Consider the following 26,627-nt stretch of genomic DNA (forward strand, 5'->3'; position numbering starts at 1 on the left):
AATTTCTTTTGTAGTAATTACAGTGTCATTTGACCATTAATCACACTCTCTGTTGTACAATTGGTAGGTAAGAGCATTATAGAAAAAGGAAGGAGTGTTAGAGTTCGAGAGTTGGAGACAACTCATAACTCTTACCATTTGTCAAGGATCAAAGTTAAGATAGAAGACATGTTGATAGAGACAAGTTTGAAACTTTGACAAAGCAAGTGAGAAGAGCAAGGTTTGGGAGTTATCTATGTGACGAGATGATGTTTGATGATTGGAGTAAGGGAAAGTGAAGGTTGGAGGAAAGGTATGCCAGGACACAAAAGTTTGAAAATTCAGTAAGAACCGATGAAACATTAGCCTTAGATGAGAAGGCATATCAAGACAAACAACTTTGAAACTCCAAAAATCATTGACTTATAAACACTTAAAGATATAACAAAAATCACCCTCCACTTAAAATTTAAAAACTACTATAACTTCTAACACATAATGATGAACATTTGAAAAATGCTAATGAACCATATTTAAGCTAAGCTCACTTAAAATTTTATTCCCCATATACAACTAGATTTGAAACATTACAAAAATTCTATACAATCACTATATGATCACAAAATTGATCCTCACGATAAGTGGCCTTTCTCCCCCAAACACTTCAAATAATGAAAAGTAAAACTCTACTTTTCGAAAGTTGTCCATTTTAAGGAGATTTTCAGATGGACCCTTGCCAACAATTGTAGGTGATTCTCCTTATTCCAATTAAAAAAACCAATTCTAGGTGAGGGTGATAATTCTTACCAACAAATACTCATCAAACAGGAACAAAATTTGCAAATGTATGCAATCTCAAACGGCACACATGGGATTGACTTCCAGTCCCCGTGGGATTTGAGCGATTGATGACAAAAACGGCACACATGGGATTGACTTGACCTCGTCAAAGATTCAAAACACAATTTCCTCAGATTTCCAGATTTCCAGAGGAAATTGCTTCAGACTTACCTGTTTTCTGGGCTTCGATTCAGAAAAAATCGTAGCCTTTGATAACTTTAAAAAAAATTCTTGCACAATTTGTTTGGGTTCACCAAAATTGAACCCAAATGATCCTCGTAACAGGCCCGTTATCTGCTATAATATTGTAATTCTCTTATAAGAAAAAGGAAAAATGGCAGGATCCAGAAGTACCCTAAATAAGAGATGGGCAAGATGGCTGTTATTTGCAGTCATGGCAGTTGGGGTGTGGAAGGTTATTTTCCTGGGCAGTTTAGATGCAGGTATGCAGTCGTCTATTTTGGCTACATGGAAAAATAATTTCTATGAGAGGGAGCCCTCAGCCCGCACGCACGGCCGTGCTGGGCTATATTTTGAAGGGGTGAAAAATAGTTCTGGTGAAACGGGTGCGTCGACAAAGGGGGCGGTATCTATAGTTGATGATATCTGTGAGGACTGGTTGGAGAAAGAGGATCGCATTATTTATTCTCGCGATTTCAAAAAAGACCCGATTTGGGTTGTTGGAGAAGAGAAGGTATGGTGTATTTAATCTCCTTTATTTCATGTACAGTGCATTCAATCTACATTTAAACTCTGTTCTTTTTTTTAAATTCTCGGGGAATCTTAGGCGGGGTTATTGGCTGCCTTTAATGCCCACTTAGGTAAGGTTAGCCATAATTTTTAAGGTTCGTAAACATGGTTCATATGTAAGCTTGGGCAGCATTCTTCATTTGTGAACACGTGCCATTCTCTAATTTTCATAAGTTTGAAGTCACAACCCCGTTACATGTCCTGAGAGTTAGGAGTCTCTATTTACAGTGGAGCATGTGGACACGAGTCATGGTTTATGATGTAGGTATGTACTCCATAATAGTTACAGTGTTGTCACTTGCAATTGTAAAGCAGGCCCGGTTCGGTTTTCTGGAGAAGGGAAGATGTGATTTACAAGGCATTCTTTTACAGTCAAAATGCGATGTTTTCTTTGTTTGTGTAATAACTCTTGGTTGAGATCATGGATATGGAGTGAGGTTAGCTTGAAATTCATTCTTCAGATATGTTAATATGGGTCACGCGTTCATCTAACTACAATTTTTACATCACAGCCTCACTACATTTTTGCTAAAGTTAAGAGACTTTATTACAGTGCACCATTTGAACCTGGGTCATGTTATTACCCATGTTCGTAATTATGTAAAAATTATGGGATTATGGGCCAGCTGGTTTTGGTAAATGGATTTGAACTTATGTTATTATAAGTGCCTTAGGCCTACATTGCCTTTACACTACTATTCCTTGGACTACATTTCAACTATGTTACTACAAATGACGAGAATATGATACAATAGAGAAATGCTTTGGACTGGAAGATTTGGGTCCATACTTGAGTTTTTTCAGTCCTTATGAAAAAATCCATTCCAACAAGGTAAATTTTTGATAAGGTTATTTGGGTGAAGGCAGATCTTATGTTGAAGTTGTCATGGTAAATTTTAGGGACTTCATGTAGGTAAACGGTGGACCTTCTCACAGCAAGAGGTGTTTGAACCTGGGTCACTCTCTTAGTAAATTTTATCAAAACCACAGTACAGATTTCCATATCATTGATCTGTATTTGCCTGAAGCTAATTTTTGCAACTATAGGGTTTGCATCATTAAAGCCGTTTATGTGCTGAATTGTTGAACGTTATCTAAAAAGGCAGTTCATTTAGTTATAGTAAAATACAGGAGCAGAAAAATAAACTTGGGGACAGTAAATTACTTACCAATATTGTTAGGTAGAAAAAAATGTTTTTGATTAAGTAAGCAGGGAAGGGGCGTGTCCCATACAGCTAACAGCACAGCAAAACCAACCAAAAAACAGCCACTAGAACATAGCAGGTAGCGGCACAGTACAACCATCAGACATACATAATTAAAAACAGATCAAGTACTATTAGAATTTATTGGCAAATAATAATAATAATAAAATTAAAATTCACAAGAACAAAAATAAAAATAAAACTAAAATATAAATGAATATAATTAAAATTTAATTAAGTTCATGAATGATCAAAAGACATGGAACAAAAAGTTGTGACTCCCTCAAACATGAGATATAAAAGGGAGAAGAGTACCTTATTTGAGAGGGGATAATTTGAGAATCAGAAGTGCAGATCTGATTTAAATAAGAAGGGCAGATCTGATTGTGAAAGGTTGTGTCCCTTTCAAGGGGCAGAAATAATGAAGAGTTGCACTCTTTCAAAGGGTGCTAATGGTGAAAGGGTGTGTCTCTTGCCAAAAGGCATACATGATGAAGAGGTGTGACCTCTCCCTCACATTAAGTGATATAAAGGAAAGGCTTCAAAAGCCTCCAGTTATATCACCATCGATCAGGTCAGATCAGAACTGTTACCAAGTTACAGACAGTAACATCCTTCTTCTTGGTGGTATGCATGGGGATGTGCTTAATATATGAAGCCTGATAATGTTCTTATGCAGAATTTAATAGTAATATTAATATAGAACACACTTATGTATGACAGTCATACTTAATGAAAGACTAATAGGAGGAGTCTTGAATTAATTATTGATATTCACATTTAATTATGAGCAACCAATAATGATTGCAAATTAAGGTTATTGCTGCCTTAAGGGAGGACAATCAGATTGAAGAATGATTAGTTTAAGTTAATGATAGGATCCTTAAAACAAAAGATCAACGATGATTGACACGGCTAAGCAATATTGATAAAGAGAAAGGTAGCGACCTTTCAAAGGGGTTGCTGCCACTAAAAAGTCATGACCTTTGATTGGTGGCCTTCCACCACAGAGGGAGGGGAATAAATAGCCTCCAATCATTTGAGGAAAGAGACAAAGAAGGAATCTGCACCCAAGCCTGAAGGGATAAGAATTGAAGAAGGGAAGAATACTCCATCAAAACCGAAACACATAAAAGGGCAAGCAAACTGTAAGAACTTTCCATCCTTGCATTAATAGGCATTGAACCATCCTTGAAGAAGAGAGCATAAAGGAAAGGTTGAATCTGCAATTTAAGGCGATACTCTGGTATGATGAGGTTTCTGTGCATATATCTGATAATACTTTATGCATACTACTATTGATAGCAGATCGCTGTTATGATTATTCAATATAGTATACTGCATGTTATCTCCTATCTGCTCATTTCCAATTCATACTATGCGATTACTTATGGCTATTTAACATAGGGTATGTGATATAACATGATGCAAAGGGACTTATGTTTGAATCGTTCTTCACTTCTCCTGCAATGTTGGCTGGAACTTCATTGGATATTGCAATCTTGTGATGCTTCTTCTTCGAATGGACACAACTGAAATTAAAGGGGGAAAAGGTTAGAAGGATCTAAATCTGCTCCTAAGGACAATGATATCAATGGATAGTGCTCAAATGGACAAATTCCAAATAAACCAAGTTCTGCTTTGCCAAGATCAACTACAACTCCAAAAGAACTGGTACAATCTTCCATGGGTTATGCAAAGAATTTTCATATCATAATGAACACCATCATAACGAACAATGCACATTCAATGATTGAAGTTAAGGCGTTAAGCATCCATATGAAAGGCTCAGGCTAACTTTACACTGCAACTTATAATCAATAAGATGCAAAAAGTATTAGCCATGGAAATTCATCAAACACTATTAAATTCTCCACTGAAGTCAAAGCACTTTATCTAACAATTTTGAGAAATTGAAAGAACACCATGCAACAAGTTGAAATTAACATGAATCCACCATATCTTCAATGAAATCAAATTTTATTTTTCCAAGACTTACAACAATGTCTTCTCCTTCTCCTACTCTACTTCTACTTTAAGGAGCAAGAGCTCTCTACTTGAACTAATGAGCTATCTATGAATTACAAATGAGAAGGCACGAGCCTTTTATAGAGCCTCCTCCCACAAATGAACTTCCAAGATTGATTTGAAATCAAGGGCCGAGATAACAAGATGGAACCCTAATTAAGGTTTTACTAACAATAGTTTATGTGGCACAAAAAAGTGGGGCCAAGTCGACCAATGAGAAAATTACATTTAGGGACACTTGTCCTCCTTTTAAATGTAAACCAATAATAATATTGTTATCACAAAAGCTTGCATCCTTGCTGGGCTATCAACTCAACAACCTTGTGAAACATGGAGACAACCCCGAAGTGTGGGACCTTGCGCAAGGGGGTTGAATCTCCGGAGAGGGCCGACTTCCTTGTCAATCCAGGTGCAGGTGTTCAACCAACTCAACACTTCAAAGCTAACTCCTAAGCCTATCCTAACAAATTGTAGAGGTAAAGGGAAGAGAGAATGCTTGAAATAAAAGGAGGTGATGCACCAAGAAGAGATTGTTCCTCTCCCTACCGAAATGACGCAAAGAATTAACTGAAACACCCAGGAGATGCACAAACTTTAGTTGTATGAGTGATCCCAATGCATGTATGAAGGTTAGAATCCATTGAATGCCAAGAGGGGAGAAGGTTTCCCACAAGTCACACTCAGAAAAACAAGTTAACACAACATATATGGAGAGAAGAGCCACAAAGCATACACTTATGATGAAGGTAAGGAAACATACATAGCATGCATAAGTTGAAGGAAGGCAAAGATGTAATTTCAATTCATTCAAAGGCCAAAGGCCAAAGGCCAAACTTAGAGTTGCAGAAATGCAAAAATAATTACAAGTCTTCAAGAGAAGAGAAAGAGCATAGGAAAGCTCAAGGCAACAGGGAGAGAACCCTTTACAATGAGGCTTAAAAGCCTTATATAGAAAAATGGTTACAAGAGTGATCATGACCCCTGCATGTCAGTCTGGGAGTGCAGGGAAGTGCATGCACTTGACTTCAGTACTTGCAAGCAACCTAGCCATAAAGGCAACCCTGAGAAGGTGGATTGATTGACCTTCCAAAGTCAAAGTATGCAGACATGACATAAGTCACCACAACAAGCATGGCCTCGTACCTCCCTTGATGGAAATCCTGCCAAAAACATTAAATGCACCCCTGTGGCTCCACAAAAGAAGGTGCACAAGTCACCAAAACTGTCGGAGCATTTAAATCCTTGTGTGTCAATCACGCCATCCAAAAGTGTTGCTAGTCGGAAAGAAGTTCGGGGACTTCGGAAACTCGGGTTCCCGAAGTGGGGAAGACAAGGAAGGAACTTTGGAACCTTGGGGTTTCGGGGAAGAGGGAGGAGAGCATCAGGGAACTTCGGAACCTCGGGGTTTCGGAGTTCCGGGGGAACTAGAGAGAAAAGGCAAGGAGGGAAGGAACTTGGGAACCTCGGGGTTTCAAAGTTCCAGAGAGAAGAAAGGGAAGCAAAGGAAGAGAACTTCTGAACGTCGAGGTTCCGGAGTTCCGAAGAAAAGAAGGAAGAAAGGCTAGGAGGGAACTAGAAGGAGGCAAGGAAAAGGCGGAACTGCGCAAAGGAACTTCAGAACCTCGGGGTTTCGGAGTTCCGGGGAAGGGAGGAAGAAAAGGGAGGAACTTCGGAACCTCGGGGTTCTGGAGAGAAGAAGAGAAAGGGAAAGAAGGAGAGGAACTTCAGAAACTTGGGGTTCCGAAGTTCCGGAGAAGGAAAAGTGAGAGAAGGCAAAGAGAAGGAACTTCGAAACCTTGGGGTTTCGGAGTTCCGGAGAGAAGAAAGGGAAGCAAAGGAAGAGAACTTCGGAAGGCTTCCGAAGTTCTGGAGAAAAGAAGGAAGAAAGGCTAAGGGAGGAACTTCCTTTGGACAAGGCAACACTTCACACTTCATGATTCTTCTACTTTTCTTTGATCAACTAGGGCAGCGCTGGTCCATGGATCGTATCTCTGATCGGTTCTTACTGATGGACCAAGGGTGTCATAAAATGACAACATTTTTGGCAATTTCTGCAAGATGCTTGCCTGCTCAACATGAAGGCCAGAAGCCTTGAGCATCCATTGGGCACTTTTGGGCACTGAGTCATTGAAAGACCCAAAACATGTGCGTGCCATTGCTTGGAGGAAAACTAGAAACTAGAGCACACACCCTCTTGAGGAGAATGCGGCATGTGCATAACACTTATGAAAGGAAAACTACCTCTAGTCTAATATTTACAGTCATCAACACCTTCTTCAGAAGCAGGGCTTGAGATGAATCCCATTCACTGGGATTGGAAGAATTTCGCCATCAAGCTTAGATAGATGAAATGCATTGGCCTCCTTGCAACTAGTGATGATATATGGGCCACTCCAGATAGCATCAAACTTGGAGTGTCGCCCAGCTTTGGCTCTGTCTGCATCCCACTTGAGAACTAGATCTCCCTCTTTGAAGACCCTATTAGTAGTCTTTTTGTCAAAAACCTTCTTGACCCGCTCTTGATGAGTCTCAAGTGTATGCATAGCCTGACTTCTAGCCTCCTCCAGCTCCATCAGCTCAGCTAGTCTTATTGTCATGGCATCATTCTCTATCAATTCCAGCTGATGTGCTAGTTCAAGAGAGGGTAGTTGGGAGTTACCAATCGCCCTCTTGGGTGTGATCTTGTCAGCCCATAAGGCTGTCCTCAACTTAGTGTGCCATGCCCTCTGATTGTCTTCAATTGTCCTTTTAATTATCCCGATGAGGTTCTTGTTGGAAGATTCAGCTAAGCCGTTACCTTGAGGGTAATAGTTGGATGATGTCTTCAAGTATACACCATGCTTAACTGCCCAAGAACTGATCTGGGTTCCAACAAATGCCTTGGCATTGTCTGATATGATGGTGGAGGGGACACCGAATCTTGTCACAGTTCCCTCAAGCAATTCCAACACTAAGGCCTCAGTGGCATCCCTCAATGCAACTTCCTCTGTTCACCTAGTGAAGTAATCTGTTGTGGCCAAGATCCACTTATGGCCAGCACTAGAAGGTGGGTTTATCATGCCAATGAAGTCTAAACCCCATTGGGCGAATGGTTGATCTGCTTGGATGGGATGAAGAGGTAGGGCAGCTAGTCTTTGCTTCCCAGAGAAGAGAGCACATGTCTTGCAATTCTTCACCCATCTATGTGAGTCGTTGAATAAGGATGGCCAGTAATAACCATCCCTCATTATTTTGATAGCCGTAGTCCTTGCAGAGAAGTGGCCCCCTGAAGAGCCATCATGAAATTCCTCTAATAGTTTGTTGACTTGGTTTTGCTCGATACATCTTAGTAAGACTCCATTAGAGTCTTTTCGAAAAAGAGTGCCATTCACTAAGACATAGGGAATGGACTGCAACCTGAAATGCCTTCTTTTGGTCCTGTCTAGACCTTGGGGGTATCTACCGTCCATTAAGAAGGTGATCATGTCACTTACCCAACTGAATTGAGTGTTGTTGTCAGTTGGTTGATCCTCTTGTAACACAAGGGTGACCTTTGAAGTAGTCTCAAAGATGAGACAAGCTGTTCACATAGGCCCCTGCCTCTTACAAGCTTGGTGATCTTGATGTTGATGTCATACTCCATGACCTTGGCTATCCACCCAACCCTCTTCTCACTAATGACCTTGTTTAGAAGGAAATCCTTGACACTTGCATGTGGAACTAAGAGTTGGATCCTGTTGTTGGACAACATGTGTCTGAACTTTTTTAATGCCCTTACAACAACAAGGACTTGCTTTTCTACATAGCTATACTTAAGCTCATCGTCCTTTAGCCCCTCACTAAAGAAAGCAATAGGTTGCTCCAAATTGTCATCGTTCAGTTGTGTTAGGACAACTGAGATGCTGGATTCTCCTCTTAAGGTATAGAGGATAAAATCCCTTTCATAATTAGGATTGACAAGGGTAGGGGCTTGAGCAATTGCTTGTTTGATCTCTTTGAAACCGACCCTTCCCTCCTTGGTCCAACTGAAAGCCAAGTTTTTCTTCAACATGGAAGTGAGGGATTTTACCATGGTGGCAAGGTTGGGAATGAACCTCCTCACAAAGTTGATCCTACCAAGGAAACTTTGCAATCCTTTCTTGTGACTGGGGAGTGGAAGAGAAAGAATAGCCTCCACTCGCTTTGGATCAATGGTCAAACCCTCCTTGGATACGATGTGTCCTAGCAATCTTCCTTGATCAGTAGCAAATACACACTTGCTAGGGTTCAAGGACACACCATACTCCCTGCATTTCATGAACACCTGCTCAAGATGACCAAGATGGTCGGATGCATGCTTCGAATAAACAGTTATGTCATCAAGGTATACAAGCACAAACTTTGCTAATACACCCTTGAAAGCCATGTCCATTGCTCTTTGGAACGTGGCACCTGCATTGGTTAGCCCAAAGGGCATTTTACAATAAGCATAGGTACCCCACTTAGTAGTAAATGCAGTCTTGTATTGGTCTGATTCTTGGACCAAGATCTGATTGTAGCCTGAATACCCATCCAAGAATGAAAATCTTTCTAAGCCACTGACCTTTTGGAGAATCTGCTCCATAGAGGGAAGGGGATAGTGATCCTCGAGGGAGGCTCTATTGAGATCCCTGAAGTCAACTCGTAGTTTGATTTCCCCATTCTTCTTCCTTACAGGGACGAGGTTGGCCACCCAGGAGGAGTGCTTGATAGGGAAGATGATATTGGCTTCTATGAGCTTGGTCAACTCCTTCCTCATTAGTGGCTCAATCTTGGGGTTTATTGGCCTTTGTTTTTGTCTAACTGGCTTTGCATCTAGGTTTAGCTCTATGGTATGCTGGGCTAAGCTAGGGTCAAAACCCTTCAAGTCTTCATAGGTCCAAGCAACTATGTCATCATACTTTTGGCAAAGCTCAACAAAGGCCCCTTGTTCCGTTGAGGAACACACCTTGCCCAAGTTCAAGGACCTACCCTCAACAACAACAACTGGCTTGTAATCACCCCTCTTTGTAGCCATGTTCATCTTCTTCTTCAACTGATCATTCGAGTTGAAAATGCCTTCCAAGGTAACTAGACCTTTAGGCAACTTGTTGGAGTTGAGCTGCATGATTTGATCTCCATACTGGTCTTACAGCTTAGACTGATTTTTAGCAGAAAATTCGGCTTCATTTTGCAAGAAGCTGACGATGTGCTGATCGCTTTCGAACACTTGCCAATTTACCTGATTGTCTGGGACAGCTGGCCTCACAACAAGCCTGATGTGTTGCTCCTTCTCACTTGCAACATGCGCTGGAATGTCAAATTGAGCACCAACCGCTGCAAGCCTATCAACATGCTTGTTTAGACTTCTAGGAATGCTCTGGATATTGAAGGCCTCAAATCCTTTAATCAAATCCCAAACCCTGTGTTTTTATGATTTGAGTAGGTTGTTTTTTGTTACACTTTGAGTTCGGATGTGATTAACAACCAACTCACTATCTCCAAATATTTGCAAAGATCTGATCTTTCTGCTTTGTGCAAGTTGGAGGCCTTGGTTCAAGGCTTCATACTCAACGACATTGTTGGTGCAACTAAATTGAAGCCTAAAAGAGAAGAAATATTTCTCCTGCTTAGGAGAAATAAGCATCACACCGACAACTGCACCATTCTTGTTTCTTGAACCATCAAAAAACATGTTCCATAACCCCTCCGAGTCTCCTTGTGTCTTGATGAGATCAGGGATAGGAGTATCCTCTTCATGGATACAATAGGTGCCAAGCCCAGTCTCTTCAGTCTCAGCTAATGGATCAAACTGAAAATCATTGGCCCATTCGTCCAACAAGCAATCAGGGACCTCTTGCAAAAGAGTAGCAGGCTCATGGACAATACACTCCTCCCCCTCTTCATGCAAAGTGTAACAAGCTAAAAATTTAAAAGAAACATTTATTCAAAAATGTGACTAACTGGAATGAATGTAATCGTTGCAAAAATAGCCGTTAACTTAATCATTACAAGTAACATAAAAGTAAGAATTTTTTTTTTATAACAAGGATAACGATAATTGGAAGTAATTACATTGAACTAAAAGCAAACATATACGTAAGATAAGAAATAAACAACATTGCATTAAATGAAAGAGAGAGGGTTTAGAGAGTACTTTTCAACTGATGCTAACATTTTGAACTTCATAACTCTGCCATGATACTGGTGAGGAGGGAAAGTATCATTAGGGCGCTTTTCCGCCAACCACGGACTATCTAGTCCCCCGTGCCATATCCAACTGGATTGGCCCGGCCCTTCGCAGGGAGGTAACGGGAAGTGGGACTCAATGCCATATGAACTAAAGACAATCCTATACAAATTCCTAGTTGGTCATACCCTCTAGGTTCCCCCTAACTGGTATGACCTCTGACAAGATTTGGTATCGGGATTAACATACTGGTTGACGTTTACAGATGTATCGTCTCCATGTCTGAGGGTTTCTAGGTTATTGCAAACATGCTAAAACATGAAGTCAAATATTTAACATCCTGCTAGGTTGGAATGAATTCCTGTAGTTGACCAAGTCCTCAAATCTGTCTCTATGCTACTGCATTTTGACTCTATGAGGCTCATTGGCTACCATACATGTTTGGACTCCAGCTTTCCCTGCTGGTCAACAACTCGAGACGACCTTAACTCTTAGAATGAAACCTTTCTATGACAATCCTAGGTTAATATAATAAAAAGTTCTTATGCCCTTGAGCTAGCAACCTGCTCACTCACGAGTACAAGGATAAATCCTAGTTTAATGAATATGTAGAATTCACCGTTCTTTTCCTTTTCATGAACCACTGTTCTGTACAGATTTACCAATCTTAAGAACAATAGTTAAATAGTTCATATTTTGCGTAGCCATAATGTCATTTACACAAGAAAGGTAATCAAGGTTGCATGGGTACGGGGGTACTCGGAGACTGGTACCAGTATCGGTACGGCTATTTTTTCAAAATAGGAGACAGGGTACTTGGAGATGCCAATTTTTTCTAAATATAATTTAATAATTTATAGAAAATCTGAAAATATAATGACATTGAACTTTCAAAACAAGAATTAACATTCACTTTGAAGTTTAAGTACACAAATGTGAAATGAGTCAAATCAAAATGTCATACAAATGTCTGAAAATGGGGCTCATGTCGGTGGTTTTTGCTTCTGCCCATGCATCGCGTCAAACTTTTTGATTTTTGCACATGTTATTTAGGGTGGAGATGGGAGGGTTCGTTGACGTGGAGTCTCCTATGTGTAGAGATGTCTCTTGATGGGTCTCCGGTACGGGAGACGCGTACCAGTCTCCGGTACGCGTTCTAGGGGGTTGGGTACGGGTACCCATGCAACACAGAAGGTAATCCATACTTGGCCCTTTAACTGGCATCCGCCATTAAGTCACAAAAGATTAACATACAATGCCCTTTTTACACAAGAATATTACATGATTAACATACAGTCAATAGTTCTCCCTAGTCCCTAGTCCGACATGTTTGATTGAATCGGCCGGACTCTATCTCATCCTGAGGTTTAAGGCCTTATTACATTTTAGTAGGAAATTGTTCCTTTTTGGTTTATTTGTAACATGGTTTAAACCGGTAACTTACCTCAGTATAGTAAAGTTGCGATAGACAACCGACTACTATCTCCCTCATCAACACAAGCTTCTATGTTCTGTGCGTATTATGAGTATTCGTGCTGCTATTATTCTGTTCAAAGAACTATTAATTTTTGCTTGAATGCCAACTGCATTAATGAGTATTGAAATACTAATCTTGTCTATCTTTTCTTACCACACTAAGTTAAACAGCATCAGTCAATTTATCCAATATTGGGTTAATTGAATGTAGTGGCCATTATCCGATCTCTTCCTGAGATTTAGGACCAAAACATGATTAGACATATTAGTTTATTCATATTTCCTATATCTCCAACATAATCTGAAATAGTCTCCCTAGTTTGATTAAGGAGTGACAGGCTTTAGAGCTACCAGCTCTCTTGTACATTTAATGATTTGTATTATGCATTAGAATTTGTTCTTGCTACTGCTGCAATTATTAAATGCTCTCAATCAGTTCCTAATATGCCCATCTGCATTCTGGTGTGCAGAAAACTATTTAAGCCTAAACTAAGATAAGTTGTAACTCTTTCCTTTGGAGGTTATTCTTATGATTGGTAGACAGCTAACACTGCTGAAGTGTAATTCCCCACTTAATGAATTTCTAAAAGGCCGGGTTGAATTCTAATCTTAACAGCTCAGCTATATTCTTCCTGAATAACTTAGATTATTGCACACCTTTGAATGTAAGGGTTCGTCGCAGTTCTATCACTGTTCTAAATTACAAGACTGCATTGCTAAAAAAAATGTAATGTCCCCATTTTAGCAGACTTGGATTTTGTGAGATTAGCCTATTATCCTGACCCTTGTAGGCTAATGTGTTGGATAGAGGGTCTTTTGAGGATTGGTATCATCTCCAGTGTTCAGAGTGCTTCAGTTTGGTCTTCGTTTGGCATCATTCGGACATCATTTGCTCTACTTCCTATTTTTAGTAAGTCTTGGGATGTTAGAGATGGACCCCTGCTATTTTTAGTAAAGAGGGTATGGTCACATGCAGTCTCCTCATGTTAGCTCCCAGTTCAGACGACGTTTGAAAATACAAAGTATTCATGGAGATATTAATGTTTAATTGGCTCAATTAAACATTAATTATTTGGAGATTATATTATTAAGTTATAAAATGACTTTATATTATAAAGCACTTAAATGAGGGTCTATTTATCATGATAAGGGGGCCAAGTTTATTAATAATTTATGAGCACATAACCCAAGGTTTAATTACATTATTGATGCCAATGAAATATTATAACATTTTAATGTTAATTAAGAGCTTTTTGAAGAAGTTCGAACTTCTTGAGGAAATATAAGTGTGCAAAAGGAATCGAACTTCATTATGTGATTGGAGTTTTTGATTGAAGTTTCTTTGGAGCATTGAAGTGTAGAATACCAAGGGTTTCTGCAGGATTCAAGGCTTGTCGGCATTGGAGAGCGTGGCTTCTTCATTGTAACAGCATATAGAGGGTGTGCAATATCATCTGATTATGCTTGTGAGAGTTGGCTTCATTCAGAAGTCAATATTGAGCTGATTGGAGGGTTTATTTCAGAGTTTGTTTGCAAATTGAAAGAGACTACAGTGCGCTACAGTGCCGTGAACAGTGCGCTACAGTGCCGTGAACAGTGTGCATGAACAGTGCACTACAGTAGTTCGAGTTCTGTAGAAGGGGATTTAGAAAGGTTGAATAGCTATATATATTTGACAAGGGATTTGCATATGAGGAGAATCAAACCAATATATCAAGGCAGCCATTGAAATTCCAGGTTTTCTATCTATGGTCATTGTATTAGAAAATCATTACTTCATTGCATCATTTTCTATTATGATTATATCGTGAAATACTTGGAGGTTGCATATGTTTAATGGAGATATAAGTTGCATATTCCACATTCATGGTAACATTCAACATTGATCAGCCACTTAGCTTTCATGCCAATTGTTTGCTTAAATGCCTAATGGCTGTAGGTATACATTGGGATGCGTGACAAGTGTTTGTCTTAATGTCAACTAGCTGTACTAGTTAATTTCAGTCATTACATGTGTGTGTAAAGGTCTAAAACAGCTAGTATATCATTTCTATAACAACTTTGCATTGTTAGAAGCTTTCCATAACTTCATTTGCAGCCTACAAACCCAAAGAAGACAAATAAAGAATTCACTACAGCAGCTTCAAACATTGTATGCCAAGTGTTTGACAATATTCCTTGGGGTTCAAATAAGCGAAACAGGGTTAGATTAGCCAAGGGATATTACAAAAAAACACTCAAGTATTCGTTTATACTATAAATGAATCGACTAATTCCCTAGAATGGGAAAATAGGGGGCATAAGAGCCGCCAACGGTACATCCAACTCATAAGTATGGAATGTAACCCATGCCTGACATTTCTCTGCTGCTCTGGCAACTTGAGAATATTCCTCCAATGGTGATGCTATCTGCATCAGGGTACAGCCGTGCTCTTCTACCCACTACCTTACTAGGTTAGGGTATTTGTTAAATTCATATTCTAGAGATGGTAATCTCAATTGAATAGTTTATCTTCAAAACTGTTTGACTTTTCAGATAAAAAACTTTTGAGACCACTCAATAGAGAGGGTAGATTTTTCATATTAAAGTCTTTTGGAACATGTACCCTCTCTAATCTGAGTAGTAATGTTTTGAGCATCTTTTATCAACTAAACTCTACAAGATTGGGTTATAACTCATACCCATATACACATATAGGTATATGCTAATATATGTTCATATATCTAAATTCATTCACGAATACGTCTCCAGTCCCTCAAATTGTTTCAGCTAGAAGACATCTTTGTCTTATACATTTTCAAAATAAGGACTCAACCAATCTTGCTGTACCTTATCGTAATTCCTCTTAATTGCTGATAAAAGAGTTAGTCTCTACTATTATTTATAACACAGTGTCTTAATGTTTTAGTTTAAAGTTTTATTTTAATTTCTCATAATAATACAATATCTGAGTTTGAGTTTCAAGATTTCATTCACAACCCTACTGTGATACTAAACAGTGTATAAAAGTTTCTTCTGCCAAAAGAAGCATACAACATGGCCATACATTTCAGTTGTCAACCTTTCCAAATTTCCTTAATTACACATATAATCTGAATACATTCCTCAGGAATTATAAGGGTTTTAAATGGTCAAACATAGCCATACCAAAAATACGGAAGGACAACCCTTCTGAGTGCACACAGTCATGCTGTGAGTGCATAGTTATGGCTGTGTATTAATAGCATATATATATAACATGTTTCTTCATAAAGGAAACTCAGCTCGTTATCACAAATGTAATCTACAAAAACAAGAAAGGGTTTCTTTATCAATAACCCTATTGAAACTCTACTAATTTCAGCAAAACATAGACCAATACAGATTACAAGGCAAGAATGGAGTACATAAATTATTTCTTGCAACTCAAGAAATGGAACACATAACCTGGTATTGAGGGAAAGGAATTCGATGAGACTTTTCTTTGAACCGTTTTCCCTACTGGAAGCTCTTACAAGCTACCATGGCAGCCACTCATTGGTTTCCACGCCTTTTTTCAACCCTTGTTGCTGTTTGGTGCTCCTGAAGAACGCAGAAAAGAATACCGTGTATTTTTGCAAAGCCTTTTTCCCACTCAAAACCCGTCCATCCTCCCTCTTCCAGAAGCATCCCCTGAATCTTCCCTGTGTAGGTCACGCCAAAAGCATGATATCTCCTCCTGTTTTCTTCACGCATCTCCCCCTTCTTTCTTCACGGAAATGGTAAAGTAGTCTAGAAGCATTGATCCTTTTTTTTTTATACATTTGATATAAAAATATTCATTCTCTTCAAAATAATCAAAATATTAATGTCGTGGTTCACTAATATTATGCCCGATATGTTATTAGGATGCCATTGTGTTAAGCATTGGTTTAATACCAAATGATTACCCTAGCTTAATGCCACGATATGTTTTAATATATGTGATAACAATAAACCTTTAATAAAATTTAAGTTCATATATTTGGTGCTAATAAAAATTATATTAGACTTGCCCAATAATCCTGGCGTTCAACGATAATTTAATAAAAAGACCAAATCAAAAGATTGGTCCAAAATATTTAATATCAAAATTATACGCCGAAAGGGTGTGAAATAATTTTTATATTTTTATACATATATATATTATACTAATATAAACATATATAATCTATATTAAAACATAAGCGATAAAAATGATTAAGTTTCATATTTAAATAATAATAAATCAACTAGGAATCCAATCTACGACTGCCATGAAACCCTAAAACCCCTATACAGACCAATTTAGGGTTACCTGATGCGATAGATTGACGAACAATAAAGTCATCATGAGACAACTTGACTCAAAGTTAGGGTTGCAGATGGCGTAAGTTCTTCCTCACCTTACCTCCCGACCTGATGATACTTTCCCTCCCTTCGTGGAGGACGATGGTCTCTTGCACGCACTTGGCCAATTAAACCGGTTAGATCCAAAATCTTGTCCTGTTCTGACCATTCATAATTCATTGACAAAGGTAAAACATCATGTCGCAATAATAACTATTAATTCCTCAATTTTCCAATTAAAATCCATCCCATCATCTTATAAGCATAATTGTCATCATTCAAATATGCATAAACATCTAAACATATTCGTCAATTTAAGCATGAAAAACTAGGGCATGTTAAACATCTTACAAGTATATCATAAATGCACTAGGTCAAACATGTATCAGGGCATAAATACTGCATATTAACAACTAGGGCACAAGTGGGATGTAACACAAAGTGCAATTCATGTTTATAGGGCTGGGGGTGTAGGGCTCAATGTGGTTTTGGGCAATGGGCTCTGCCCTTATGGTGACCTTGGTACCATACCTTGTTCGAAATAGCATGTGGGACAAATCAGAAGACAGGTACCCACCTATCTTGGTGATGAAGTCTCTAGACAGGCAGATGGCAAAGAAGGCAGGGAGGTCGATGATTGATACGTCTTGCAAGACAGTGCAACCAGGGCATGCATGCAAGGTTAACTTCAATTTTTTTACTACCCCTACTGTCTTAATAGAAGTGCCATCTAATTGGACCACCCCTTTGGTCACAGGTTTGTATTCTATGCCAAGAAGATCAGCTACCTTCTTAGGCATGACTGAGCTACTAGCTCCTGAATTTATCATGCAGTTGTGAACCAAGTTATCTCCTATGATTAAGGAGAGATAGAAAGGGGGAGGCTTGCTGACCTTGCTTGAATCCTCTTCCTCCTTGGGTTGCACTAAACTGGTGGAGACTGCCTTTTCGCTGACTGTTGCCTCATCACCTGACTGATCAACGCCCTTCAGTGCCTCTTTAAGCAAATCCCTTTGAGATGGGATTGAAAGGGCCTCCCACATAGTGACGTTGAGGTTGGCCTTCTTCATGTGATCAACTATGTTGAAAGGAACACCAACTGACTTTAGAGGCCCCTTTGAGGCTACAAGGTCTACTTTTGGTCTTTGGACGACTTGGGCCTCTTCCTGCCTCTTGCTCCCTTGGATGGTACTCTGGCTTGTATCATGGGCGACTACATTGGGTGTTGGAGCTTGGGCTGATGTTGAAGGTGAGGCAGCCTCCATGGCTCTTTTCTTTGACCTTGTATATTGTAGCATAGACTCACCATTTGTTTGGTTCAAACCACATAATTTTGCCTCTTGCCAATTGACAAAGGTAGAATCCCCTTGTAAGTAAGCTTGAGTGCCAACACTAGGCTGATCCGGGTGATATTGCTGGCCAAAAGTGGTCGGCTCATCTTGCACCACTAAGGTTTGGACAAACCCTCCATTTTGGCATGCACCTTGGTTGTGTGGCTGATTGCATGGTTGACACCAATCTTACTCTTGGGCGAGATTGTTTTGCATTGGAACTATTGCTTTTGAGCTACTTGCAGCTGTGGGGTTCACACTATTCAAAGGCCTGGCGTTGCTCCATTGGTTTTGCCCTTGAAAGGGTGACCTATTCTGCTGATAGTTCTGATTTTGTGCTTGATAAGGTCTACTATGCTGGGCTTGTTGCCTCTTTAGCATCACCAACTCATTGCTAAAATTTTGCAATAGAGCCTTGACCTCATGGAGCTCATTGGAGGATGTAGATGGTGTGGATGATTGTCCTGCGGGTGCCATGGGGATAGGAGCCGAGATGGGTTGTTGAGTAGGAGCTTCTGGGAAGAGAGGCATTGGAGGCCTTGGAGCTATCTTCCCAGCCTGAATCAAACAATTTTGTGCTCTTATGGCTATGTCATATGCATCCGGTAGAGAGGCTCCACCCATCGATTGGATCATAACAGCTATATCGTTGTTGAGAGCTCTAAGATAATACAAGACGACATGATTTCGAGATGGCTTCACTAGAGCAGGAATTCTATTCCATGTCTTAAGGAATCTGAAATTGAAATCTCCCATGAACTCGTGGGGTGCCCTCTTGATTGTAGTCAATAGCTCCACAAGTGATAGGTGGTCACTTTTGTCTTCGAAATGTTTGCACAACCTCTCCCTCAATTCATCCCAATTGTGAATGGAGCTAGACGACAACCCTCTATACCACTGCAAAGCTTTGCCTTTCAAAGATGTGGCTAAGAGTCTAACAACAACATCATCCTGAGTGATATTATGAACGGAGCTGATGTTTGCAATGTCCTGAATGTGCTCAATGGGGGTAGTAGCTGTTTCACCAGTGAAGTATGGTATACTCTTCAACGCAGGCACTGGTATGTCATTCCATTGAGTCAAAATAAGGGGACTCCCCCCATTGAAGGTAACAAAAACTTGATTTCTTGCCATGTGAAACAATGGTCTATTGATATGAGTGGTGGGAGCCCTTGATAGTAATGGTCTTGTAAATGGAGGGGTAGAATGAGACCTGGGAGGTGGAGTGTTTACAACCCTGACCTCCCTAACTGGTGATAATGAAGGTCTACCTCTCTGCCTTCTAGAGCTTGAAGATGAGAGTTCTTTGAATTGGAAACTACCTCTAGAAGACGCCCTTGTATGAATTCTGGGCATGAAATCCGGAGCTGCAACAAGTCATGAGCAAGTAGACTGAATTGGTGAGCAGAGACCTCGGAACCTGGGGATTCCGGACCTTCGAAGTAGCGGACCTAGGAACTTCGGAACCTGGGGGTTCCGGAGTTGAGACTGCTTAGTGATTTCGGAACCTGGAGACCTCAGGGTTCCGGAGTTAGCAACAAGAATTTTACAAGAGACTGGTCTTGCCAGCAGAGTCACCAAGTGCTCGAAGATGACTACCTCTAAAGGCTGAGATGCCAAGAACAACACTGAATCCTTGGCATGTAAATCGAATAAATTTTCATTGGGTGTGCCAAAAACTGTTATCACAAAAGCTCGCACCCTTACTGAGCTATCAACTCAACAACCTTGTGAAACATGGAGACAACCCCGAAGTGTGGGACCTTGCGCAAGGGGGTTGAATCTCCGGAGAAAGCCGACTTCCTTCTCAATCCAGGTGTAGGTCTTGAACCAACTCAACACTTCAAAGCTAACTCCTAAGCCTATCCTAACAAATTGCAGAGGTAAAGGGAAGAGAGAATGCTTGAAATAAAAGGAGTTGATGCACCAAGAAGAGATTGTTCCTCTCCCTACCAAAATGACGCAAAGAATTAACTGAAACACCTAGGAGATGCACAAACTTTAGTTGTATGAGTGATCTCAATGCATGTATGAAGGTTAGAATCCACTGAATGCCAAGAGGGGAGAAGGTTTCCCACAAGTCACACTTAGAAAAACAAGTTAACACAACATATATGGAGAGAAGAGCCACAAAACATACACTTATGATGAAGGTAAGGAAACATACATAGCATGCATAAGTTGAAGGAAGGCAAGAATGTAATTTCAATTCATTCAAAGGCCAAAGGCCAAACTTAGAGTTGCAGAAATGCAAAAATAATTACAAGTCTTCAAGAGAAGAGAAAGAGCATAGGAAAGCTCAAGGCAACAGGGAGAGAACCCTTTACAATGAGGCTTAAAAGCCTTATATAGAAAAATGGTTACAAGAGTGATCATGACCCCTGCATGTCAGTCTGGGAGTGCAGGGAAGTGCATGCACTTGACTTCAGTACTTGCAAGCAACCTAGCCATACCTACAAAAGGCAACCCTGAGAAGGTGGATTGACTAAACTTCCAAAGTCAGAGTATGCAGACATGACATAAGTCACCACAACAAGCATGGCCTCGTACCTCCCTTGATGGAAATCCTGCCAAAAACATTAAATGCACCCCTGTGGCTCCACAAAAGAAGGTGCACAAGTCACCAAAACTGTCGGAGCATTTAAAGCCTTGAGTGTCGATCACGCCATCCGAAAGTGTTGCCAGTCGGAAAGAATTTCGGGGACTTTGGAAACTCGGGTTCCCAAAGTGGGGAAGACAAGGAAGGAACTTCGGAACCTCGGGGTTCCGGGGAAGAGGGAGGAGAGTAGCAGGGAACTTCGGAACCTCGGGGTTTCAAAGTTCTAGAGAGAAGAAAGGGAAGCAAAGGAAGAGAACTTCGGAACCTTGGGTATGCGGAGTTCCGAAGAAAAGAAGGAAGAAAGGCTAGGAGGGAACTTCGGAACTTCGGGGTTCCGGAGTTCCGGGGGAACTAGAAGGAGGCAAGGAAAAAGCGGAACTGTGCAAAGGAACTTCGGAACCTCGAGGTTTCGGAGTTCCGGGGAAGGGAGGAAGAAAAGAGAGGAACTTTGGAACCTCGGGGTTCCGGAGTTTGGGAGAGAAGAGAAAGAGAAGGAGAGGAACTTCATAAACTTGGGGTTCCGAAGTTTCGGAGAAAAGAAGGAAGAAAGGCTAAGGGAGGAACTTCCTCCGGACAAGGCAACACTTTACACTTCATGATTCTTTTGCTTTCTCTTTGATCAACTAGGGCAGCGCTGGTCCATGGATCATATCTCTGATCGGTTCTTACTGATGGACCAAGGGTGTCATAAAATGACAAATATATTATCAACACCTTCTAGAAGTTATCTTGAATAAGTCGGGTTCATTGAATCTGGTCATGTCAACTTGGAGACATGTGATTGGTTGGTGAAGGTGAATAGGTGCGGTGTTAGCATGCTGGGTGCCATGTAGACTCGGTAACTCATCACAAAGAATATTCCATTTTGACTGATTGTGATAGAGTATATTCCCAAATTGCATCGTCTGGACCAAGGTTCTAACTTTGATCAACTCTCATGAAATTATCCTCCTTTGATCATTTTCTTCTTTCCATGTACTTGGGTTTGGGAATTCACCTTTACGATTGCCATTCCTTGAGTCATTTCCTTCTGACTTTTGATCTTGAATTTCTAGAGGAAATTCAAGATGTTGTAAATTCTTCTTCTCACTTGCAATTGAACTTTGGATCCTTGGGGTCTACAATTAGATTGCTGTGAAGCCTGAATGTTCAAAGTTTGAATGTCCTTCTCAATGTTTGGAACTGGAATTCTTCCTCCATGAAGTTCCTGAGACTATCTTCTTGAACTTGTATGTCATAAACTGGATCTGCTCATCTTTGGATTGGATAGATGAATCCTTGATGTTTTATTATTTTTTGACATTTTGGAGATGGGCGCATTTGGAGCTTGGAGAAGGAATTTATCCATACTTAGTCAAATTTTTGAGTTTCCATGCCTTGAGAATGCTTGGGCGCACATGGGCTGGCATGGAGGATTTTTCCAACACTTAGTCACATTTTGAGTTTCCATACCTTCTGGAATGCTTGAGCACATAATAGGCCTGGAGGAGGAATTTTCAAACACTTAGCCAAATCTTCAATTCCCATGACTTCATGAATGCTTGGGTGCACTTGGAGGGGGAAGAAGGAATTTTCCCATAGTCAAATTTTTGCCATTTCCAAGACTTGGACGCCTTTGGAGTGGTAGAGAAGGATTTTTGGAAAATTCTTCTCGGAGAAGAATTTGCACTTCTAGGTGCACTTTTGGCTTGGTGGAGGATGTTTGCTCTCGTAGAAAATTCTTCCTCGGAGAAGAATTTGCACCCATGGGTGCAGTTTAGTTTGGAGGAAGGATTTTTCTTTTGCACTTATTCCTTTTATGCTCTGCATTTAATCTTTCGTTCTATTGGACTTGAATCTGGGTACTTGCTCCACTTACAGTCGATGTTCACATGTTTGCTAAAAATAGCAATTGCTAAAAAATAGAAAGTTTTGTCCAAACACAAAATTAGGCCAATTGAAGACAATGAAATTTGCTAAAAATAGACTTTCTAAAAATAGACATTGCTAAAAATAGAAAGTTCATGAAAAACTCTCAAATTTCACTCGAAGACGCTTTGAAATATTTTCCTCGCCTTGGAAGAAATTCCTGCTTCTTGCCTTGTGCTGACTTTTGGAGCACAAATTTAGAGGCTGAGAAAGAATGTTGTCACTAGGAGAGAATCCTGACACTGCAACAAATTGCCTCCTTGAGTGCAAATAAGACCTTGAGGAGGATTTTGTTGTCCTTTTGTTGTACTGAACTGTTTCCTTGAGTGCGATTTAGGGGTGGAGGAGGAATTTTTATCACGAGCACAAATCCACCTCTGTGAAGGATTTTTCCAAACAGCCAAATTTTGATTGTTTCTCTTTCATTTCTTCATATTAGTTCTTAGGGTTATCTTGACACTTAGCTAAATATCCATCATTACATTCCTTGTTCTAGTGAATTTCTTGTTCTACAATTGCAATCTCATCCTTGGACAATGATATCATCCACTCAACGAAGTCCTCTTCTTAGCATCCAAAGTCTTGTTCTCACATCAGTCTTGAAAAGACAGGAAAACACTGTAATCTACAAGTATCAATCAAGTCATAAGTTAACAAAATGCAAAGTTCGAAGGACAAAGCAATAAGCACAATGCATTTCTCAATACATCAAAACCCTAATTCTTGACTTGATGACAATATTAAGACTGTATATTCCTTAAGAATCCATTCCCTACTTAGTCATTTCATTACTTTAAAAGATCAAAATCTAGACCAATAAGCCTTTACAACTCATTCCTTAGCGTCAGGAGACGACACAAACTACAAAAGACTTGGTTTATTTAGTGAAAAGAGGGGGTCCCCATTTGTAATGGGGTGATGTGTGAAAACGTCACAACATGCATCTTGACACATCTTCGGTGGCTTGATTTTTTGCCCTATCTTTATGGACTAATCCTTCAACCAAATTTAGAGAGGGGTCAGTATGCTTGGAGGATCATTAATGACCATGTTATAGGAGTGATTTGTTCTATTGTTGATCTTGACACTATTGTGCATTGATGGATCTTGAATGTCCTCACACACTTTGGACATGCCTTTGGGAAATCTATGGAGACCTGTTGTGACCTTTTTCACACATCGCCCCATTGCAAATGGGGACCCTCTCTTTTCCTGCTTTCTAGAGTTTCTGCTAGCGCCCATGATCTTTCGCTTCAAATTCACCAAGCCTTACTCAGTTTCGAACAGTTCAAGCCCGGACTTTGGAAAATTAATTGTTGCAAATCATATGATTCCAGAGTACAAACTCCCTCAAAGTGCTTAGGGACGCCAAAGAACGAAGATCGCAATCGATTTGGATCAATTTGGACAACTTTCTATTTTTAGAAAGTTTGCTTTTTTGCTTTTTCCTATTTTTTAGGAAGTTTCGTTTTTGGCATTTCTAGCCCAATCCCCGATATATTTCTATTTTTAGAAAGTTTTCCCCATTTTTTAGGGATGTCTGCTTTTTGCTTTTTCGGAATGCAAACCTAGGGTTTGCACTTGCACCATCGACCAGCTCCGACCAGATCTCGAAAATTCCAAGTTTTGATCTAAAAAAGCTAAATCACCAGATCTCGAAAATTCCAAGTTTTGATCTGAAAAAGCTAAATCCCTAGATTTTAGGCTTTTTGCTTTTTTCGGGATGCAAACCGAGGGTTTGCACTTGCACCATTGACCAGCTCCGACCAGATCTCGAAAATTCCAAGTTTTGATCTAAAAAAACTAAATCCCTAGATTTTAGGCTTTTTGCTTTTTCCGGGATGCAAACCTAGGGTTTACACTTGTACTACTGGCCAGCTTCGATCGGAACTCGAAAATTCCAAGTTTTGATCTAAAAAAGCTAAATCCCTAGATTTTAGGCTTTTTGCTTTTTCGGGATGCAAACCTAGGGTTTACACTTGTACCACTGACCTACTTTGACCGCGATCCAAAATTTTCAAGTTTTGACCCAAAAAGCTAAGTTCCTATATTTTAGGGGGTCATGGCACCTTCAAAAGGATAATCAGCTCGAAAAATCATCCTGATCCTCAAATGTCCTGAAATTTGGCTAAGTCTGGAATGTCATCCTGATCCTCAAATGTTCTGAAATTTGGCTAAGTTTGGAATGTCATCCTAATCTTGAAATTTGACTAAGTCTGGAAAATTGGAGAATCCTCCAAAAACTAGATTTTGCATTATTAGTCCTAGAGGCCCGAAACCACTCTCAAACATCCTGACAATATATATGAAATATAACTTAAAGTATAAGCTCTTATACTTAAATGTTATATTTCATATATAGTCCGCTATGAGTTTGGAGGTCACGTAGGAGGCTACTCTAAAGTCCGCCCAGCCATGAAGACGTCACGTAGGAGGCTACTCTAAAGTCCGCCCAGCCATGAAGAGGCCATGAACGAGGCAAGGTCAAAGTCCGCCCAGCCATAAAGGAGACCAAGGAGGAGCATAGCTTGAAGTCCGCCCAAGCCTTAGGAGACCAAGGAGGAGCATGGGTTAAAGTCCGCCCAAGGCTTAGGAGCCATGAAGGAGGAGCATGGGTTAAAGTCCGCCCAAGCCTTAGGAGGCCATGAAGGAGGTGAGCTTGAAGTCCGCCCAAGTTTGATGGAGACCATGAAGGTGCTAGGCCTAAAGTCCGCCCACCTTAGGAGACCATGGAGGTGCAAGACTTAAAGTCCGCCCAAGGCATAAAAGAGGCCATGAAGGAGGTAACTCCAAAGTCTGCCCAGCCATGAAGGAAGCCACGAAGGAGTTCTAGACAAAGTCCGCCATACCTCGGAGAGGTTGGCTAAATTCGCCAAAATTTGAAAAAGATAGAAATAAAATTCGGAAAATCAACCTACACATGGAAGGTCAAACAAAGCCAACGTGATGTCACAAAATCCACAGAGATTTCAAAATTAAATTCAAAATGAAGAAATATCTAAATAAAAAAAAAATCCTCAAAATAAATCCAAAATGGAATGTTTTTTGAGAATATTGAGGGAATATTAAATTTTTATTAAGATATTAATTCAAAATGGAAAGTTTTTTTTTGAAAGGGAATATTGGAGGATTAATGAATATCTTTGAACTTAAATCAAAATGGAAAGTATGAGTTGGATGATTTTAGTGGTTTTTCTTAAAACTTGTCTACAAATACTTCATTATCAAATTCACTATTACACCAAGAAGTTCAAAATTACTAAGGAGAGCTTAGTAAAGTATGTCAGTTTGAAGATCATTTGGAGGAAATTCTAGATATTGCTGGAAGTCGGATAATATTTTGGCAGAAGGCTTACAGATTTCTGGAGAAAGGCATCTTTTCTGAATTTTCTCAATATTTTGGAGAAAAGCCTAGCCAAGTCGGAGGTAAAATTAAAATTGTGAATTTTCTGGATATTTTTGTAGAATTTAATAAATTATTTTGGAGAAAGAAAATTCAATTATAAATTTTTTTCGAAAGTTTTAACACTTGATGGGGACTTCAACCAGCTTCAAGGCTGAGGGTCTGGAGGTGAAAATTCAACTTTTTGGGTTAAGTATGAAAATTTTCGAATGTTTTAAACACTTGATGGTGACTTCAACCAGCTTCAAGGCTGAGGGTCTGGAGGTGAAAATTCAATTTTTTTGGCTAAGTATGAAAATTTTCAAAAGTTTTAACACTTGATGGTGACTTCAACCAGCTTCAAGGCTGAGGGTCTGGAGGTGAAAATTCAATTTTTATGGCCAAGTATGAGAGTGAAAAAATGGAAAATTTTCCAACACTTAGACATTTCGCGGCCCCGTTATTTTTTTTTCGAAATTCTACAGAATTTTTTCTAACTTAAAGTTTTTATCATTCATCTGCAGGTCTTGAGCACCATGAAGTTCCAGGTGGATAAAGATGCTCCTCCAGAATCAAGGATGACTTCGAAATGGAAGAACGTCGGTGACACCAACCTCAGACACATCAATTTGAGGG

General features: G+C 39.9%; 1 protein-coding gene across 1 annotated transcript in view; it reads left to right on the top strand.

Annotated features, from left to right (window-relative positions):
• The first annotated feature begins 725 nt into the window (after window positions 1-725).
• The window catches only part of LOC131031550 (glycoprotein 3-alpha-L-fucosyltransferase A), a 101,801-nt gene continuing 75,899 nt past the window's right edge, over window positions 726-26,627 (top strand). Inside the window, exon 1 of the mRNA XM_057962686.2 lies at window positions 726-1,513. Coding sequence (XP_057818669.1) covers window positions 1,154-1,513 — 360 coding nt within the window. The 5' untranslated portion in view covers window positions 726-1,153. The remainder of the gene's footprint in view (window positions 1,514-26,627) is intronic.

Source organism: Cryptomeria japonica, chromosome 8 (assembly GCF_030272615.1).
Source record: "Cryptomeria japonica chromosome 8, Sugi_1.0, whole genome shotgun sequence".
In the NCBI taxonomy this organism is placed as follows: Eukaryota; Viridiplantae; Streptophyta; class Pinopsida; order Cupressales; family Cupressaceae; genus Cryptomeria; species Cryptomeria japonica.